Consider the following 20,622-nt stretch of genomic DNA (forward strand, 5'->3'; position numbering starts at 1 on the left):
AACTCATTTATATTTGTAGTACTAATCGGTGAGAGACATGACTTTAAACAACCCCCTTCAATCATATTCCCCTTCAGTATGGCACTATAATTCCACTTATGAACTGCTATCCCCTCTATTCATTTCCATATAATTAAGTTCAACCTTGTCAACAAGTCTGTATATGTTAGGTAACTGTGGCCCCTTCTCTAGCTTCTGTCTAACTTTAGGTCTACATATTCTACATTTTAAGACTCTGAGTCTACATTTTCTAGGGGGTTCATATTTGTGAACTCATATAGTAACTATCCTTTGTATCTGGCTTATTTCACTCAGCATTATGACCTAAAGGTTCATCCATGTTGTCATATGCTTCAGGACCTCATTGCTTCTTACTGCTGCAAAATATTCCACCATATGTATATACCACATTTTGTTTATCTACTCATCTGTTCATGACATTTGGATTATTTCCAACTTTTGGCAACTGTGAATAATGCCATTATAAATATCAGTGTGCAAAGGCCTGTTTATAACACTGCTTTCAGATCTTCTAGGCATATACCAAGTAGTGGAATTGCTGGTTTATAGGGCAATTTGATACTTCAGTTTTCTGAGGAACCAAACTGTCTTCCAAAATGACTGTTCCATTATACATTCCCACTAACAGTGAATAAATGTTCCTTCTCCACATCCTCTCCAACATTCCTAATTTCCTGTTTGTTTAATGACAGCCATTCTTATAGGTATGGGATGATATCTCATTGCAGGTTTGATTTGCATTTCCCTAATAGTTAATGAAGATGAAGACCTTTTTTTTTTACTTTTCTTTTTAACATTTTTTTATTGTGAAATGTTCCATCCTGCTATCCTATACTGTTGACGTCCCTTTTTAACAAGAAAAAAGTTAGAATGGGCCTAACTCACATATCCCTAAAGTTTGGGAGATGGATCAAAGGAGAAGGAGGAGTTATAACAGAGAAGTTAGGATTTAACAAATGAGTATGACTACTGACTCATAAGATACGTACAAAAAAGCAATACATTTTAAAGTAGATTTTAACAAGTAATTATAGAATAGATTTCAAAGTTTGGTATGGGTTACAGTTCCACAAGTACAGTTTTTTTTCATTCTAGCTTCTCCAAGATACTGGAGACTAAAGAGAAATAGCAGTATACTGAGTCAGTAGTAGGGATATGTGAGTTAGGCCCGTTCTAACTTTTTCTTGTTAAAAAGGGATGTCAACAGTACAGGATAGCAGGATGGAACTGGTTGATGTTCTTGGAGAGAATAGCACTTCTGGGTTTCAGGACATATTTGGCCTAGGAACCACGTGAAGGTTTTCGGTTTCTGAAAAGTAAACTTAGTGCATGTGTTAGTCAGAGTTCTCTACAAAAACAGAGTCAACAGACGAGATCTGTAAATGTGAGATTTATAAAGGCGTCTCACACAACTGTGGGAATGGAAGAGTACAAATCTGTAGGTCAGGCTGTGAAGCTGGTAGCTCCGATAAAAGGTCTGGATGAACTTCACAGGAAAGGCTCACTGGCTGAAGAAGCAGTGAATCTCTCTTCTTCCTTAAAAGCCTTCAGCTGATTGGATTACCTTGTTGTGTTATGCATGGCTTAGTTGATTGCAGATGTGATCAGCCATAGATGCAATCAACTGACTGATGATTTAATCAGCCAGCCACAAAATATCCTTGCAGCAATGGTGAGGCCAGCGCTTGCCTGACTAGACAACTGGGCATCATCATCTGGCCAACTTGACACCAGAACCTAAACATCACAGTGAGTGAAACTTTTGTAGGATCTCAGATAGAGCCCTGGGTGTTCTTAAGGGTTAACAGAAATGATGTTGGTTGGAGTTTAGCAAACCATGGCCGTAAGCAATATCTGGCTAAAGCTTGTGTAAAAGTAACTTCCAGAATAGCCTCTCAACTCTATTTGAATTCTCTTAGCCACTAGTAATTTATTTTGCTGGATTTCTTTTCACCTTTTTGGTCAGGAAGGCATTGTCAATTCCATGATGCCAGGGCCTGACTCATCCCTGGGAGTCATGTCCCACATTGCCACTGCCAGGGAGACCTACACCCATGGACATCATGTCCCACGTAGGGGAGAGGGTAAGGCTTTTACTTGCAGAGCTGGGCTCAGGGAGAGAGAGGCTACATCTGATCAACAAAAGAGGTTCTCTGGAAGCAACTCTTAGGCATAAGTGTAGGAAGGCCTAGCTTTTCCATTACAAAAATAATATGAACATCTTTTCATGTGTTTTTTAGCCACTTGTATCTCCTCTTCAGAAAAATGTTTATTCATATCTTTTGCCCATTCTATAATTGGGTTGTTTGTTCTTTTGTTGTTGAGTTGTAGGGTTTCTTTATATATACTAGATATCAATGCTTATTAAATATATGGTCTCCAAATATATTCTCCCATTGAGTTGGCTGCCTCTTCGACCTTTTTAACAAAGTCCTTTGAGGCACAGAAACATTTGATTTTGAGGAGTTCCAATTTGTCTATTTCTTCTTTTGTTGCTTTTGCTTTGGGTGTAAGGTCTAAGAAGCTACCTCCTATTACTAGATCTTCAAGATGTTTCCCTACATTTTCTTCCAGGAGTTTTATGGTACTGGCTCTCATATTTAGATCTTTGATCCACCGTGAGTTAATTTTTATATAGGGTCTGAGGTAGGGGTCCTCTTTCATTTCTTTGGCTATGGATATCCAGTTTTCCCAGTTCCATTTATTGAAAAGACTATTCTGTCCCAATTCAGTTGATTTGGAGGTCTTGTCAAAAATCAATTGACCATAGACTTAGGGGTCTGTTTCTGAACTCTTAATTCGATTCCATTGATCAATATGTCTATTTTTGTGCCAATACCATGCTGTTTTGACCACTGTGGCTTTATAATAAGTTTTAAAGTAAGGAAATGTAAGTCCTCCCACTTTATTCTTTTTAGGATGTTTTTGGCAAATTGAGGCCCCCTGTACATTTCAAATAAATTTAATAACTAGCTTTTCCAAGTCTGCAAAGTAGATCGTTGGAATTTTTTTTCTTTTTTGTTCAGTTGTTGGAATTTTGATTGGTATTGCATTAAATCTGTAGGTCAATTTGGGTAGAACTGACATCTTAACAATGTTCAGCCGTCCTATCCATGAACACAGAATATCTTTTCACCTATTTTGGTCTTCTTTGATTTCTTTAGTAAAGTTTGGTAGTCTTCTGTGTAGAGGTCCTTTATATCTTTGGTTAAGTTTATTCAAGAGACACTTGATTCTTTTAGTTGCTATTGTGTATGGATTTTTAAAAAATTGTCTCTTCCTTTAGGTCATGACTAGTGTATAGAAATATTACTAATTTTTGCATGTTAATGTTGTTTCCCAATACTTTGCTGAATCTGTTTACTAGCTCAAGTAGCTTTGTTGTCGATTTCTCAGGATTTTCTAAATATAGGATGTCATCAGCAAATAATGGAAGTTTTACTACTTCCTTTCATATAATAAGATGTATACATTATTTCTTTTTCTTGCCTAATTCCTCTAGCTAGAACTTCTAGTGGAATGCTGAATAACAGTGGGCATCCTTGTCTCATTCTTGATCTTAGAGGAAAGGCTTTTAGTCTCTCTCTGCTGATTATGATGCTGGCTGTGTTTTTTATATATGCCCTTTATCATATTGAGGAAGTTTTTGTTGATTTCTATCTTTTTTTTTTTTAACTTTTTTTTATTTTGGTAAAATATACATTAAATTTACCAATTTAACCATTTTTAAGTGTACATTTCAGTGTATTAATAATGTTCACAATGTTTTGCAACTGTCACCATTATCTATTTCCAAAACTATTTTCCAGTAACTACCCATTCCTCCCTCCCTCCCCACCCCTGGTTGATTTCTATCTTTTGAAATGTTTTCATCAGAGAAGGATGCCGAATTTTTTCAAATGCTTTTTCAGTATCAATTGAGATGATTATGTGATTTTTCCTTTTGTTTTGTTAATGTCTTGCTTTGGTTTGCTAAAGCTGCTAGAATGTAATATACCAGTAATGGATTAGCTTTTACAAAGGGGATTTGTTAAGTTACATATTACTATTCCCCGGTTGTGAAAATATTCAAATTAAGGCACTAACAAGGACACCTTCTCGGAAGAAAAGCATCTGGGCTTCCTCTGTCACATGGGAAGGCACATGGTGATGTCTGCTGTCTTCTCCCCCAGCTTCTGGTTTCAAACGGCTCTCTCCAATCCTATGGGTCGTTCTTGCTTCTCCGAAGGGTGTTTTCTTTCTTAGCTTCTTTAAACTCTTTTGGCTTTCTTAAAGGACTCCAGCAAGTGGATAAAGACCTACCTTGAATGAGCAGGGTCATATACATGGAAATAATCTAATCAAAAGGTCCCACCCACAACTGGTCTGTATCCACGAGACTGGATTAAAACAGCATGGCTTTTCTGGGGTATATAACAGTTTCAAACCAGCACAGTTGTATTACACTGATTGATTTTCTTATGTTGAACCACTCTTGCATGCCTGGAATGAACCCCACTTGGTCATGGTGCATAATTCTTTTAATGTGCCTTTGGATTTAATTTGCAAGTATTTTGTTGAGAACTTTTGCATCTAAATTCATTAGGGAGATTTTTCTGTAGTTTTCCTTTCTTGTAGTACTTTATCCAGTTTTGATATTAGAGTGACGTTAGCCTCATTAAACGAGTTAAGTAGTGTTTCTCTGTGTTCACTTTTTTGGAAGAGTTTGAGCAGGAATGGTGCTAGTTCTTTTTGGAATATTGGCAAAATTTCCCTATAAAGCCATCTGGCCCTGGACTTTTTTTTGTAGGAAAGTTTTTGATGACGAAATCAATCTCTTTACTTGTGATTAGTTTGTTGAGGTCTTCTATTTATTCTTGAGTCAGTATAGGCTGTTCATGTGTTTCTAGGAAATTGATTATTTCATCTAAGTTGTCTAGTTTGTTGGCTTATGTTGCTCATAGTATCCTCTTATGATTTTTTTTTAAATTTCTTTGGGATCCATGGTATTTTGTGCATCAAAGAACTTTGTCAGTAAAGTAGAAAGGCAGTCTACACAATGGGGAACAATTTTTAGAAACCATGTATCAGATAAGGGTTTAGTATCCAGAATATATAAAGAGATTCTTCAACTTAACTGCAAAAAGACAAACAACCCATTTAAAATAAGGGCAAAAAACATGAACAGACACTCCTCAAAAAAGGACATACAAATGACTAATAGGCACATGAAAAGATGCTCAACTTTCCTGGCTTTTAAGGAAATACAAATCAAATCCACTATAAGATATCATCTGACACCCACTAGAATGGCCATCATCAAAAAAACAGAAAACGACTTATCCACTATTGGTGGGAATGTAAAATGAATGTCAACATTGCAAGGTGCTGAAAATGGATGGTATACAGGAAAAAGTACAATCAATGCAAGCTAGCGTCTATAGTCAACAGTAATGCTTCCACTGAATGTAACAAAGGCATTAGGCCAAAACTAAATGTCAACAGAAGTGGGGTGTGGGGGAGGGGTATGGATTCTTTGTGGAAGAAAAGGGATATTCCTCTCTGATTGTGGCAGCCTGCTGGGCAGGATCCAAACTAGGTGAAAATTCAGTCAGTACAGCAGATTTCTGTGCATGCTGGAGACTGACAGTCCAGTCCAGGGGTAGGGGATGGGCACTGTGCACCTCAGCAGAGAATCCACTCGAGGGCACAATGGGTCTGGTGATTCTCAGGCTTCCAAGTGCAATAACCTCAAGCTGTGGGGCTGAGAGTTTTCCCTTTCCTGTTCTCAGTCAGCCCAGAAGTGCCCCACTATTTGCTGGCAACCAGATTCTTGCCTGCAGTGCTCCTGCAGGAACTCTGGGGTGGGGGACGAGATCTTGGTGCTTCCGTGTGGTTTTCTCCCTTTTCCCTATCTCTCCACCCATGCATGTCCTGAGCACAGTGGTCCTCCATGGAAAAAGGATATAGGCAGTAGAACACGGAATATCTTTCTTGCCAGCTAATTGTCTGCTCTGCTCTGCAATCCCTCTCCTCCTGAGGGGAGGGCCCCCCACTCTTCCTCAAACACTGAAGGTGGCCTCAGGGTTGCGGGGTAGGCACCATGCACTGCAGCAAGATCTCTGTGTGTGGCTAAAATAAATCTGTGGGTTCTCGAGTTCCCGCATAGGAGTTTCCAGCTGCAGAAGTGGAAGATGACTCCCCAGTTGGCTGTGGAGATGGGAATGCAGCAAATTCCTCACCCACTCTGGCCAGCCAATAGTAGCTAACCTCTGAGACGGTCATGCTTAGAAAAACTCAGCCCATTCTTTCAGTGGTAATTTCTCCACTTTTTCATCAGGTCCTCCCTATAAAATGAAGAACTCCCTTTCAGGCCATTCATACCCTGGAACCGCATTCCAGTCACTTTCTATCTTTTCTCTAGTTATTCCATGATGGAGAAGTTAGCTCTGTATATTAGCTTGTTAAGCTGCTGGAGTGCTATGCACCAGAAATGGAATGGCTTTTATAAAGGAAATTTAATAATTGGCAAGGTCTTAGTTCTTAGGCCATGAAAATGTCCAAATTAAGGCAACAAGAAAAGGTTACCTTCACTCAAGAAAGGTTGATGGTGTCCAGAACACCTCTGTCAGCTGGGAAAGGCACTTGGCTGACATCTGCTGGTCTCTTGCTCCCAGCTCCACTGTTTTTAGCCTCTGTTTCCTGTGGTTTCTTCTCTAAGCATCTGTGGGCCTTCACTTAATTCCTCCTCGACACAACTCTGGGTTCTGGCTTGCTCCTTCATTGGAAGGCACATGGCAATATATGCTGGGCTCTGCCCATGTCTAGACATCGGCTCTCTCTGTTGGCACTCCATGCATCTCCAAATATCTGTGTCTCTGTCAGCTCCAAAGTAACTGTTCTCCAAACAACTGCATCTGAGATTTCTCCAAAATGTTTCCCCTTTAAAAGGGATCTAATAATAAACTAATCAAGATCCATCTTGAATGGGCAGAGTCACACCTCCATCTATTCAAAAGGCCACACCCACAATTGGGCATCCCACGGTTTCATGGAGATAATCTAATCAAAAAGATTTCTACCCTACAATACTGAATCAGAATTAAAGGGCATGGTTTTTCTTAGGTACTCAACACTTTCAAAGTAGCACACTCTGCCTTTCCCATTCCACCATCTTCCCAAAAGTCCAGGCCATGTTCTTTTAATCCATTTTTGTGGGTACAGACCTATTGTGGATGGGTTTCAACTGAGATGTGACCCACTCAATTCTAGGTGAGTTTAATTCTTTATTGGAGTCCTTTACGCAGAGGAAAGAGAGAAAATAGAGAGAGAAAACACTCAGAGAAGCAGATGAAAGAGAGAAAAAGAGAGAGAAAACACTTAAAGAAAGGTGAGAAAACTTAGTAAAAGTAGAATCTGGAGGTGCTAAGAGAGTCACTGAGACCAGAACCCAGGAGAGAAGGACCAGGAGACATTGCCACATGCCTTCCCATGTGAAGGTGTCCCCTATGTCAGCAGTCTGTCTTCAGAGTCCAGCTATCATCTGTTGATGCCTTAATTGGGACATTTTCACAGCCTTAAAATTGTCACCTACTCAGATAGGCCTTCCTAGACTACCTTAATCAAAGGTGATCCCCTGCCGATTTTCTTTAAGGTCCTTATTTATTTCCTTCTTCCCACTTATTACAATTTGTTTATTCTTCTGTTCAAAGGATGGGATAAAAAAGAGGCAAAACAGTATGTGATGAGTGACTGGTGGGCATGTACAAGATCTTATGTTACGAAGAGGCAAGTGCTCTAGGCAGAAGAAACAGCAGGTATAAGGCCCTAGAATGAAAAAGTGCTTGGCATGGTTAGGGAACAGAAAGAAGACCAGTTGGCTGGAGCACAGTAATGAAGGAGTGGTAAGTGGTAGTAGATGATTTTGTAATAATGGGCAATGTTCAAATCATGTAGGGGCTTGAAAGTCATGCTGATAAGAATGGTTCTGCCAGAAAGAGAATTGATTCATGATAAGAGAGACAGGGAGAGGGAGAGAAGTAACTTTAGAAGATGAGAGGGGGTGGAGCTCCTGAGCACAATTGGAGGAACTGAGCTTCCTCCATTTTATGAAGTAAGAAGGAGAAGATGGGTTTATGTTCAGGCAGATGTGCAGGTTTTGTGATAGGGAGGTAAGAAAGCTCATATCTAATGACTTCTATTAAGTGTAACACGAAATCACTAGTTGAGTGTGTGGGGATGGGTATTAGAGGCTCGAAAAGAGAATAAAAGGTGTAAAACAGTCATCTCATGGAGTGGGAACATGAATCTAGCAAGGAAATGCAGGAGAGCAGTTGGTCAATGGTGAGTGCCCATTTGAGCTTAAAATTGTGAACCAAGCAAAGCTAATCAAACGTAGCTGTGTAATTTTCTCCAGCAATGTGCAGTTGCTCAGTGCAGGTATAAAGAAATGGGTGGTAGGGTACATCTTGGGTTAGGGTTTCACAAGGCCAATAATATTTGTAAATTAGATGAACACTGGTCATCAGTAAGAACTCTTTCCAATAGAATGGGTGTGAAAGCCAGACAACAGTAAGTGAAGAGTGACTGAAATTTGGAGACAAAGAATTCTCATGATTCTTTCAACAAGCACTGCTATGAAAAAGAGAATGGATGGAGCAATAGTTAAAGGGGAAAACAGTTAATAAAGAATTTTGTTTTACATATTAATTGGGTGAAACCAGGGGATAGGAAGAAATTAAAGACACAGGAAAGTAAAGGCCTAATCAAGAGGAAAAAGAAGGTGCTAGAATTAAGAGTGTGGGGAAGTATTTGCCTTAGACAGAAAGGTAAAGATATAGGTAAATATATACTAATAGTATTGATAACCAGAACAGCCAACATTTATTGAGTGCTTATTTTGTGCCAGGCATTATTCTAAAGGGTTTACATAGATCACTTTACTGAATCCTTTTAAAAACCCCATTACATAAGAAAGATTTAGTAACCTGTCCAAGGCAAGTTAGGAAGTGGCAGAGCCAGGATTTGAACCTACACAGTCTGACTCTAGACCCCTTATCATTAACTTTTGAATTACTCTATATGCTGCTAGGGAAGACACTGAAGTCTAAGTTCATACCTAGTAGTCTTCATTTTCTTTATGATTTTGAAGGCAAGGTCATCTGGGAAACAGGCTTGGAGTAGTGGACCTGACTTGAGATATGGAGGGTTTTTTGGAATGGGCACTCAGGGCAATGGGATAGGAAGCTCCCTAGGGGACTGTCTGTGGTGCTGAGGGCTGACTGCAGTAGGTCACCATAATGTTTGCAGAGACACCAATTCATACAGTTGGGACAGTTCTCAGCAGCTTGGGTGGGAGACATTCGGTAAATTCAGTTATTTTATTTTTTTCAGTTATTTTAATATAGTATGGAGGACCCTCTGATAGAGAGTATACAGAAGGAACCATAAGAACAACAAAAAAGAGTCCTTTGTCCAGGCTTAGGTTGCTAGAGTAGGGGGAAGCAAAGGCTAGCAGATCCAAAAAGGTCAAGGAAAACAGAGTAGGGTATAAGATGGCCTTGTGTTATAGTGACATCAAACAACAAATATTTATTCAGCATTAACATATGCAGGATATTATGATAGGTGAAGTAAAATAATAAAGTAGAAACAGTTCCTATTTGTTTATCTCCCCAAGCGCCCTAAAGGGCAGGAACACGCTCTTGAATTAGATATGCCTATCATAGTGCTTTGCTGGATACACACTCGCTGAATTAAGATCACATCTCATAAATTAAGAGAAGTTCTGTATCAGAGGTTACAAACTGGTATCATGTGGGCTGAATTAGAATAATAGAAAGTAGTTAATAAACTTATTAGTTTATTAAGTACACAGTGCTTAAAAAGAATCTGAGCTAACATTTAAAAACCAGATATCACACAAAAATCTGAGTTTTCAGCTTTCTTTTCTCTTTTATTTTTTACATGGGCAGGTACTGGGAATCGAACCTGGGTCTCCGGCATGGCAGGTGAGAACTCGCCACTGAACCACCATTGCCCCAGCTTTCTTTTAAAAAGCAGAACCAAGACACTGTTCTCATACAAACACACTGCAGTTGTGCAGTGCTACCTGTTAAGACAGGACATACGTTGGCCCTAGTATTCTACATTTTGGTCTTCAACCCAAATTTGGACCAATCTAAAATGCCATATTCTCTACAAAGCCTTCCATGAATTACTAACTGAAAGGAGTTCTCCCCCTTCTGTAATCGCAAAAGAACTTCGCTCTTCTCTTAAGAAACTTCGTATATCCTCACCCCCTCAGTACCGGCATAGAGTATACTAGTTACCGGAAAACATTTATAACTGCCTACGTTTCTCAAGGGCAGGGACAGTGCCTTACTCATGTTTGTATCTTTCAGAATCTGTACTTTGCTTAATATACAGTATCTGAGTAAATGGAAAATGCTAGTTTTTCTCTTTTAGGGAAATATCCTTTGACATTTCTTGATGTTAGAAAAAGCAAGTCTTGGGAATTTAATTTCAGAATTGCAAAATCAGTTCAATTATTACTCATACAAAGAATATACTCAGTGTGACATGCTGTAGAAATGCCTGAGGAATCTTTGGGATTCTAGGAGAGTCCAAGAAACATGAACAGAAATCACTGTTAGAAAGTTAGAAAGAAGGATGAAGTACGATTATTATTATATTATATAAATAATATTACAAGGACTATAAAGGGAGGCAAGAAATTTACGTAATATAGATTCAGAAGAGGTTAACTATCAAAGAAGAAACAACAAATGCACAGATCTTGAGAGGGAAGTTTTGGTGGGCAGAAATCTCCCAAATCTTATAGCCCAGTTCTCTTTCCTAAGCCTGAGAGCCATAAATACAACTATCTGGCTTACAGTGTGCAAACTCAATAAATACCTTAAACTCAGCATATTCACAAAACAGCCCATCAACAATCTGCTTCTTTGTTCTGTGTTCTCTTTCTAGTGGACCACCAGTCTTCCACCACCCCGTCAGAAACGTAGAAGTCACTCATGGTTCCTTCTCTCACTCACACATCTCATCAATAGCCGAATCCACCTGATTTTCCTGACTAAATCCCTCACTCAGGCCACCATCATCTCTTGCCTGGATTACTGCCACAGGTTTCTAGTTTGTTTCCAACCTTCTAATCTCCAACTACAGCCTGCACCTCCAATGCCTCCTTTATTAATCTTTCCGATTACCCCATTGATGTTAAAATAAAAATCTGTATTTCTAAGCTTGGCTTATAAGGTCCTGGAGGCTCCTGTTCTAGTTTTTCTCTTTAGCCTTTTCTCTTACCATCTTTGTACCCCTTACTTTATATTCCAGTAATGCCAAACTTCTCTCAGTGTGAGAACACACATAGCCTTGTCTCTAAGGCTCTGGATAAGCTATTTTCTCTACCTGGGAAACCCTACCTCCATTTCACCTGGTCTTCCTGATCCTTTAGGCCTCAGCCGATAAGTTCATTTCCTCCCGAAGGCTTCTCAAACCCATTCAAATCTGTGTTTTCATCGTACCCATGAGAGCACAATATGATAGTGTCATGCCTTCCTTGCTCTTTACGTATTTTATCTCCCATTATACAGCATACTCCATAGGCCAAGGAACCAGATCTAGCTTACACTCTGTTCAATCCACAATGCCTGGTAAATAGTAGGCATTCAGTAAATATTTGTTGAGTTAATCCTGTTCTTTAAGGCTAGAGACACTGTCTCTCTTGACTGTACACAATCCACTTAAAACCATGCTGGAGTTTTATGACTTTTTAAAAACTTTGCCTATTGCTGTTTTTGTTTGTTTAAAAGCAGGCAAACACAATGTAGTAGTTTGAAACCGTATGTACTCCAGAAAATCATGTTCTTAATGCTAATCCATTCTTGTGGGTGTAAATTTATTGCAAGCAGGACCTTTAATAGGTTACTTCAGTTAAGGTGTGGCCCATGGGGTCTGAATCCTCTTAATAGAGTCCTTTATGAATGGGAAGAATACAGAGAAAGTCACAGAAGCAAGAAGCTGAAAGCAACAAAACCATAGAAGGGAAGGGAGAGACCAGCAGATGTAGCCATGAGCCTTGTCATGTGACAGAGAAGCCCATGATCAGTGGCAGCCAGTCTTGGGGAAGAAAGCATCATCACCTGATGATGACTTAATTTGGGCATTTTTCTCAGCCTAGAAACTGTTAAGCTTGTAAGCTAACATATTCCAATAAAGCCAAAACATTACATGTTATCTGCTTTGAACAGCTTAACAAACTAAAACACCGAAATGTCTAAAGGGCTAAGGTATTAAGTGAATCTGCAACTCCAGCGCTGAGTAGTGAGATCTGTGGCAAACATGCCCTGGGTAAAGGTGGCACTCACTGCTCAACTCCATTCAGGTCCCATGAAAAAATAAGGATCCAGTGCCCACAGAGTTTTTAAGAGAAACCAGAAATCTTCTGGATTTTGGAATGTTGGCTCAAATTTTTTTTATGAACATTCAATACAGTAGACAAACATGCCTATCAACTAAATAGCCTGCGGGCCATATTAAGTCAGCAAACCAGTTTGAGAATGCTAGCTTATTCTCAGGTTCCTTGATTAAGGCTTTCTTACATGTTCATTTGGATGACATTTCACCAGGACATATTTACCGAGGGCATTAACACATTGAAACATCTCAGCTATGACACCTCCTGTGTCATAGCTTACAATTTACTATGCAAGCTGCCTACCAACCATCCTGAGCTTATCTGCTCTGTATTCAACCAAACTCATCTTACCAGCATTTTATCCTCACAGCGTCCTCCTTGCCAATTTTGAGGATGTCTTTTTAGGCAAACAGCATAACGGTTTGGCAAAAAAAGTCACTTGGAAGTTTTTACTTTTTAATTGAGACCTGCAATCCTAAGAAAATATGCTCGGAACAATAAGGGAACTAACTTTGGGTAGGGGATTTTTCTGTTGAAATTGTTTGTCTAGTTCTCCTACAGATCCCTAGGTCATTTGTCACATTTTCCACTATACCTCCAGTACCTGCACACGCAGATGTTCCATAAAACTGTCGGTGTGTTTGAGGGAACAAAAAATATCTATAGCCTGGGGGTAACTTTTCCTTTGACTTCTACTTAAGGAAGGTTCATTTTCATGATCATCGCATAGTCGATCTAAACTGCTGCAGGGAAGGGGCAACTGCTCAAAGGGAAAGCGCTGGCTGCTGAGGCACAGCTCCAGTTTGGCAAGCCAAACTTCGAGCTGGTCGCCAGGGCGCAGACAGTAAGCTCGAGGGGCAGTCTGAAATCCAGTTCCACTACAGGGCTTCACATTTCCTTCTTTGGCCTATTTCCCGACAGCTTGTTTTTAAAACATTCATTTAGACGTACAATGCACTCCTCACTCTCTTATTTCAATATCTGGAGGCCAGAATCCAGCACTGGGAAACATGAATCGCTGGAGGCCGGGGCCTCCCATTCGCGCGCGAGGCTCGACACCCGGCCTCAGTCTCTCGGCTCATTAGAATAAAGCACACCCGCGGCTCCGCCCCTACCTGTGTTTGGCCTCGCCGCGAGCAACAGTCGCCTTCCGAAGCGTGACAGCCAGACATGGCTCGGACGAGTGGACCCCCGCAGCCTCTGATCTTCCAGCCGATTTGCTCGCGGACCTCTGCGTGGGCTAGTGAAGCGAGGCCGCAAGTGCAATCAGGCGGCGGCGAGGGCAGCCCGGGGGCGGGGCGGACAGGTTGGGGAGGCGGGGTCTACAAGGGCCTCGCTGACTGGTAGACCAGGAGGAGCCTGTGGCAGTCTGGGGGCGTGGCCAGTGGGGTTGGAGGTGGGGCTAGGAAGGCTAAACTCCCAGACCCAAAGGCACGGCTGACAGCTAAGGGGCGTGGCCAATCGCGTGGAAGGCGGGTCTCTATTTACTAGGCGGTCAGGCTGTGCTGTGGGCAGCCCGAAAGAAGGCCGGGAAGATGGCGGCCTCCTGGAGGCTGCGGTGTGACCCCCGGGTGCTGCGTTACATCCTGAGCTCTTGCGGCCGGCGTAGCCCGGAGCTGGTTAAAGGGAATACTGGCTGGTTTGTCGGCCGCGGAGCTAGTTGGAGATGGTTTCACAGTACACAGTGGATGCGGGGTGAGTGGCAGAGGCTCGCTCAGCGTCACTGTGCAACTGAGTAATGGGCCTGGGTCAGGGGCATTGTAAACTTGAGATTCTCTGTCTGGAGATGTCCGGGGCTCCCTGTTTCCTTGGCCTTTTCTCGGGAGGGGTCCCTGGGCTTGGCCTAGGGCTTGCACTAAAGGGCTTTCGTGGGTGCTGGGGGAGCTTAACTCTGTCCCTGGTCTCTTATATATAGTTCCACTGTGACCTTGCCTTGGGGTTTGGGTTATTTGTGAGGTAACAAATAACGCTACCTAAACACCTTTCTCTAGGCCTCTTCCCGATTAATCTCAGGTTCTTTTCGGGATAAGCACCTCGAACGGGGTATAGCTGCCTAAGGTTCCAGAGATTCAAAAGCCACTGTTAGTCGTTCTTATTCATTTTCTAGATTCGCCTCCAATGGGAGATATTTACCTGAAGGCCAGATAGGTTGCCCCACGGTATAACTTAAAACCCTTAAAAGGGTTTAATTTCTAAATGCCTACGAAATCTCAGACATAGGTCCAGGAGAATGTCTCAAGCGTAGCATTCGCTTGAAAGAGGGAGAAAATTGAGATGGGGAATATATAAAGATGTTTATTATAGAAAATTGTTGTTAAGTAGTGATAATGACACAATCCTTCCAGTATTTAACAGTAAGTAAAATGGCATGTTGATTATTATTTTTCCTTACGTGGGGGTAGGGGGGAATAGATTGACAGTTTTTGAGTGATCTATTTATTACCTGCCAATCATCATTCCTGGCTTTCCACAAAATGTGTTTTTACCTAAAAAAAAAAAAATACGTGCGATAGACATTTCAAAATACTCTGAACTTCTGAGCTAAATGAAGGTCACAAGAAAGTTATATAAAGTCTTAGAATTCATTAGTTAACTGCAGTTAGGTGTCTTAGATGAGGTGATGGGATGAGAATTTCAGGTTCTTCAACATAATGTTACATGAATACTTCTTGGGGCAGTAATTGTTTAACAGTGTGTATAGAATTCCTTCTCCACCTTCCTCCCAGTTTGTTAAAAATTAATCTTTCCTACAGCTCCGAGAGAGTCTACCTTGGGTAGAGCCCAGGAATCTGCATTTTACGGACAACTTTGTTTAGTTTTGGTATAAGTGTTTTATGGGCCACACTTTGAGACATACAGCCTTAGAAAATCATGGAATATCAATGGTTTAGTATTGGAAATAATCTAGGAAGAGTTTTCTTAATATTGTTTGTATAGATCCTTTTGAGAGTCTTTGAATGCTCTACATCCTCTCAGCAGAGAAAGGGGAACATTTGTTTGTATGCAAAAATGAGCATTCAGTTTGAGTTTTCCTTAGACACAGTTTTGTGCCTTTAGAAACTCACTCAGGCAACCCTCATCTGACTCATCATGCCATTCTCCCCCTCCCCCCCTCCACTTACAACATGAGCAACTTGTCTGTTTGAATGTCTTCTGTAAGGGAGACAGAACTACATCCCAAGAAAGCTGTGTTGTTTTCCTGTTGCTGTTACAATTACCACTAACTTACTAGCCTAAAACCACAGGAATTTATTATTTTATAGTTCTGGAGGACCAAAGTAAAAAAATGGGTCTCACTGGGATAAAATCAAGGTGTTGGCTGGGACAAATGCCTTTCTGGAAGGCTCTAGGAAAGGACTGTGTCCTTTCTTTTCTAGAAGGATTGTGTGCATCTCTTTTCCACCTTTTAGAGGCTGCCCAGATTTCTTGGCTCATTGCCCCCTTCCTTCTTTAAAGTCGGCAATAGCAAAGTCCCATCTCTCTCACATGGTGTCATGCGGTTTGGCCCAACCGCTAAGCTATCGGGGACCCTCTACTCCTCAGCTTCTCACTGCTTGCTAGACGACACTGCCGCACGCAGAAAAGGGGCTCGAGCCGGGGGTCTGGGTCCAAGGGGCGCGCGCAGGAGACCTCGCTGCGGGTCTAAAGGACTGGAGGCCGAGTCAATTAAGGCATGAAGCGAGGTAGCTTTATTGTTGGTAGACGCTTATGCCAGGGCCGCCAGAAGCTAAAGACTATGAGGCTTGACGAGCCCTGGATTATATACAGTTTGAGGAGAGGCGGAGTTAGGGTGTGGCCTCCAGGGGAGGGTAGCCAATCACACAGGGAGGACGGATGAGTGACTGTGACCATAGAGATGCTGTTCCTGAGTGTACCCATAGCAGAGGATGTTGGGTAGGTGGAGGACTAAGGAGAAGGCCAATAGGGTTAGAGAGACAAGGCTGCATCATCACTAGTCGCTGGTGAGGCTTGTAATTCAGAGGCTTAGAAGAACCGGACGTGCCAAAATGGTGAGGGAGGGAGAGAAAGAGACTAAGCCACCAGGCCAAGAATAAAATTATGCCACAGTGTCACTTTCTTTTTTTTACTTGAGAAATATCCACATGTACAGTCCAACCATATTATACAATCAGTGGCTCACAATATCATCACATAGTTTCGTATTCTTCACCATGGTCATTTTTAGAACATTTGCATTACTTCAGAAAAAGAAATAAAAAGAAAGAAAAAAGAACTCATGCATCTGATACCATTTACCCTTCCCTCTTGTTGACCCACAGTATTTCAGTGTATCCAATTTTTATGCTTTATCTCCCCCTATTATTTATTTTTTATCTTTTTTTTTCTCATTTGTCCATATCCTGGATAAAAGGAGGTTCGGACACAAGTTTTTCGTAATCACACAGTCCTGTTGTAAGAATTATATAATTATGCCATCATCTTCAAGAATCAAGACTACTGGAACACATTTCAACAGTTCCAGGTACTTCCCTCTAGCCACTCCAATACACCATAAACTAAAACGGAATATGTGTAAGAATAACCTCCAGGATAACCTCCCAAGTCTGTTTGAAATCGCTCAGCCACTGAGACTTTATGTTGTATCATTTCTCTCTTCCCCCTTTTGGTCAAGAAGTTTTTTTCATTCCGATGATGCTGGGTCTCAGCTCATCCCCAGAAGTCAGGTCCCACATTGCCAGGGAGACTTGTCCCCCTGGGAGTCATGTCCCATGTAGGGGAGAGGGCAGTGAGTTCACGTGCTGAGTTGGCTCAAGAGGCAGGCCACATCTGAGCAACAAAAGAGGCTCTCTGGGGGTGATTCTTAGGCATAATTATTAGTTAGTTTAACCTCTCCTTTTGTGGAAACAAGTTTCATAGGAACAAACCCCAGCATCGAAGGCTCAGCCTATTGAATTGGTTGTCCCCACTGCTTGTGAGACTATCAGGAATTCCCCAGATGGGGAAGTTTAATATTCTCCTTTCTCCCCAGTCCCCCAAGGGGACTTTGCAAATACTTTTTTATTCTCTGCCCAAATTACTCTGGGATGTATCAGGGCAACACACTAAGCTGTGCAAACCAACAAGATCTCACACCCTGTTCAAGATTCCATGTATTATGGTGTTCAAGTAAACTGACTTGAATTTGAACAAGTTACATTAGATAATGTGCTGTCAAAAATACAAATTTTGCACCAAATAAACCTCTCTCCCTTTGATCATGCACAGAGGTTGAAGTTTGAAAATATGGGCCATATCATCCTTTACCCAGTATATTGATCTACCCTAGTCCTATCCAGATCAACTTCATTTGTATCTCTAGACAAAGTCTGATCACTTATGCAGCTTTTTAAACAGTTGCTGAATGGAGTAATGCTGACTTTCATAGTTTCAGTGCTCTAACCGTGCGTCTCAGGTGTCACATAAATACCCAAAGTTTCAGGGAATTATCAGGTTAAAAACAAATAGCTCAGTATCTCAGAATGTAGAAATATCAGTTACAACTCCTAAGCATATGTGACTGCTGTAAGAGTTTACAATCTAGGACCTTTTACAATAGGCCTCAACCTGATAACCCATGCTCTCTACTTCAGTTCTATGAGTTTGTATATTTTAGGTAATCCATATAAGTCAGGCATGATAGCATTTGTCTTTTTGTTTGACATTTCATTCAACATACTGTCCTTAAGTTTCATTCACCTAGTTGCGTGCCTCGCAACTTCATTCCTTCTTACTGCTGCTCAGTAGTCTGTTATATGTGAACACCCCAGTTCCCCCTTCCATTCCTCAGTGTTATACCCTTAGATATGCCATCACTCTTGACACTACCTCCTTCTACCCTCTTCCACTTTTAAGGACCCTTGTGATTTTATTGGGAGCACCTGGAAAATCCATCTCTCAGTCAGCTGATCAGCAGCCTTAATTTTGTTTTCAACCTTAATTCCCCCTTGCCGTGTGATATAACATAGTCATAGGTTCTGGGGCTTAGACCATCTTTAGGGGATCATTGTTCTGCCTACTACAGAAGCCCACTGTGTTGTTGGGGAACTTTAAATTATATGGAAATTTTGGAAATTTTTTTCTTAAACTGAGCTGAAATTTATCTCTTTAGAACTTTCACCTGTAGGTTTTTGTTTTGCCATGCTGAATACAAGTGTAAATCTTGGACTATTTGCTTTATTAAGTGGGAATTTACAAAGTTTTTATTTTTCTTTGTGTATAAACCAGTTATTCTTTGAGTGCACTAAAAATTGTAGTTTCATAAAATTAAAAAAATTATTTGGTAATTTGTAGTCTTTGTGAATTAAGTTCATTTACTCAACTATTTTCTTTTTCACACTTCTTTTCAGGATTTAAAAATCCACCACTTGGACGCTTCCTTAAAGGTGTTTGGTGGCTGCATTTTTATGAGCTATAACATATGCCCTGTGCTTCGCACTTTCTAGAACTCCTTAATCATTTCTCAGAGCAACCTAGTAGAGTTGGCATTATCTGCATTATTTTGGACAAAAATAATAAGGCTCTATACTATTCTCTCTGTTTGCACATGGTATTCCTTCAAATGGGATGAGCTTCCTTATGATTTGAAAACTTTCTCATTCTTTAGGTGCCTCCCTCCCCTGTCTTTCCATATATTTTAAGAAGATCCTGGCAGGAAACAGATGGCAATTTCAAAATAGGTTCTTTGAGGAGAGTTTAATAAAGTGATCATTTTTGTAATGAGTTCAGGGTGTAGGGATGGGGCTGTTCCAAGGTATAGTTAAAACAAAGGGCTGTCACCACCACTAGGCTTGCAGGGTCATGGGGAGGGGGTTTGGGGGAGGACTGCTGATGGAGCTGCGCCCTTTTGTTAGAGAACCCAGCCAGGGTATCTCCACACCCACCTCATTCCTACTCACTAATCATTCCTCAGATTCGGCACTATCAAGCACTGTACCGGTGTAAATGTATGATGATTTCATGTTGCGGGGTTCAGGTATAATTTGTTTGCTTGGACAGTTAATTGTAATTTCTCTGGAGCCTGTCCCTGGGCATGTACATTGCACAGAAATGAGCGCAGGATCTTTTTAACTGACTGGATTTTTAATGACGTTTTCCTGTCCTTATATTTGATTAGCTATGTAGGAATCAAGTCTGTGTGAGTTATAAGGCTTTGGGGGCATTATAGGAGAAAGATTTTCTTTTTGGAAGTGTTGCATCTAAATTCATTTTGGGTTGTTCATACTCTTAATTAGAGTTATCCTTTATAACTCGCTTTTTCATATTCTACATTCAATCTGTCAGAAATTCCTGTCTGCTCTACCTTTTAAATACAATCTGACCACTTCTCACCACCTCTACCACTACCAACCAGACTTGCCCAAGCACCACCATCTCTCATCTACAATACTGAAGGAGCCTCCCACCTGATTTCCTATAACCATCCTTGCCCCATGTTTTAATTTGTTAACACTGCCAGAAATGCAATATACCAGAAATGGGTTGGTGTCTATTAAGTTATAAGTTTACAGTTCTAAGGCCATAAAAACATTCAAACTAAGACATCCAAATAAAGCTACCTTGACTCAAGAAAGGGGTGATGTTGTTCAGGGTTTTCTGTCAGCTGGGACGGCACATGGTGACATCTGCTAGCGTTCTCTCCTGGCTTGCCCAGGGTCATTTTCTTTCTGCATCTCCAAATGTCTCTGTCTGTAAGCACTGAAGCTTTTTCCAAAATGGTTCCTTCTTAAAGGGCTCCAGTAAGTGGATGAAGACCCTCCTTGAATGGGCAGAGATACATCTCCATGGAAACCACCTAATCAAAAATCCCACCCACAATTGGATGGAGCACATCTCCATGGAAACAACTTAATCAAAAAGAGCACACCCTGCAATATTAAGTCAGGATTGAAGAACATGGCCTTTCTGGGGTACACAGCAGTTTCATACTGGCACACCTCAGTTTAGACTGCCCTCTGCACAGTTCTCAGAGGGATTCTAAAGTCATAGTATGTCACGCCTCTGCCCTGAACTCTTCAAGTGCTTCCCATTAAACTCAGAATAAAATCTGAAGTCTTTATTATGACTTAAAAGGCCTAATATAAGAATGATTCTTCTCTCTAATCTGAACATTTAGCATGCTCCTCCTCACTCACTCATTCCAGATTGCTGGTTTTCTTGCTATTTTTTTTGGCACGTGTGGACTCGGG

General features: G+C 41.0%; 2 protein-coding genes across 4 annotated transcripts in view; one reads left to right on the plus strand and one right to left on the minus strand.

The window, feature by feature from the left end:
• The window catches only part of APIP (APAF1 interacting protein), a 41,853-nt gene extending 28,072 nt beyond the window's left edge, over positions 1-13,781 (minus strand). The window contains exon 1 of the mRNA XM_077114392.1: positions 13,552-13,781. Within this exon, the coding sequence (XP_076970507.1) occupies positions 13,552-13,608 (57 nt within the window). The 5' untranslated portion in view covers positions 13,609-13,781. The remainder of the gene's footprint in view (positions 1-13,551) is intronic.
• PDHX (pyruvate dehydrogenase complex component X) overlaps positions 13,751-20,622 on the plus strand; it is a 93,752-nt gene continuing 86,880 nt past the window's right edge. Inside the window, exon 1 of one of the 3 annotated variants that reach the window (XM_077114388.1) lies at positions 13,751-14,131. In XM_077114388.1, coding sequence (XP_076970503.1) covers positions 13,972-14,131 — 160 coding nt within the window. In that variant the 5' untranslated portion in view covers positions 13,751-13,971. The other 2 variants (XM_077114389.1, XM_077114390.1) reach the window with 2 other exon arrangements.

This window comes from Tamandua tetradactyla, chromosome 8, assembly GCF_023851605.1.
Source record: "Tamandua tetradactyla isolate mTamTet1 chromosome 8, mTamTet1.pri, whole genome shotgun sequence".
Lineage (NCBI taxonomy): Eukaryota > Metazoa > Chordata > Mammalia > Pilosa > Myrmecophagidae > Tamandua > Tamandua tetradactyla.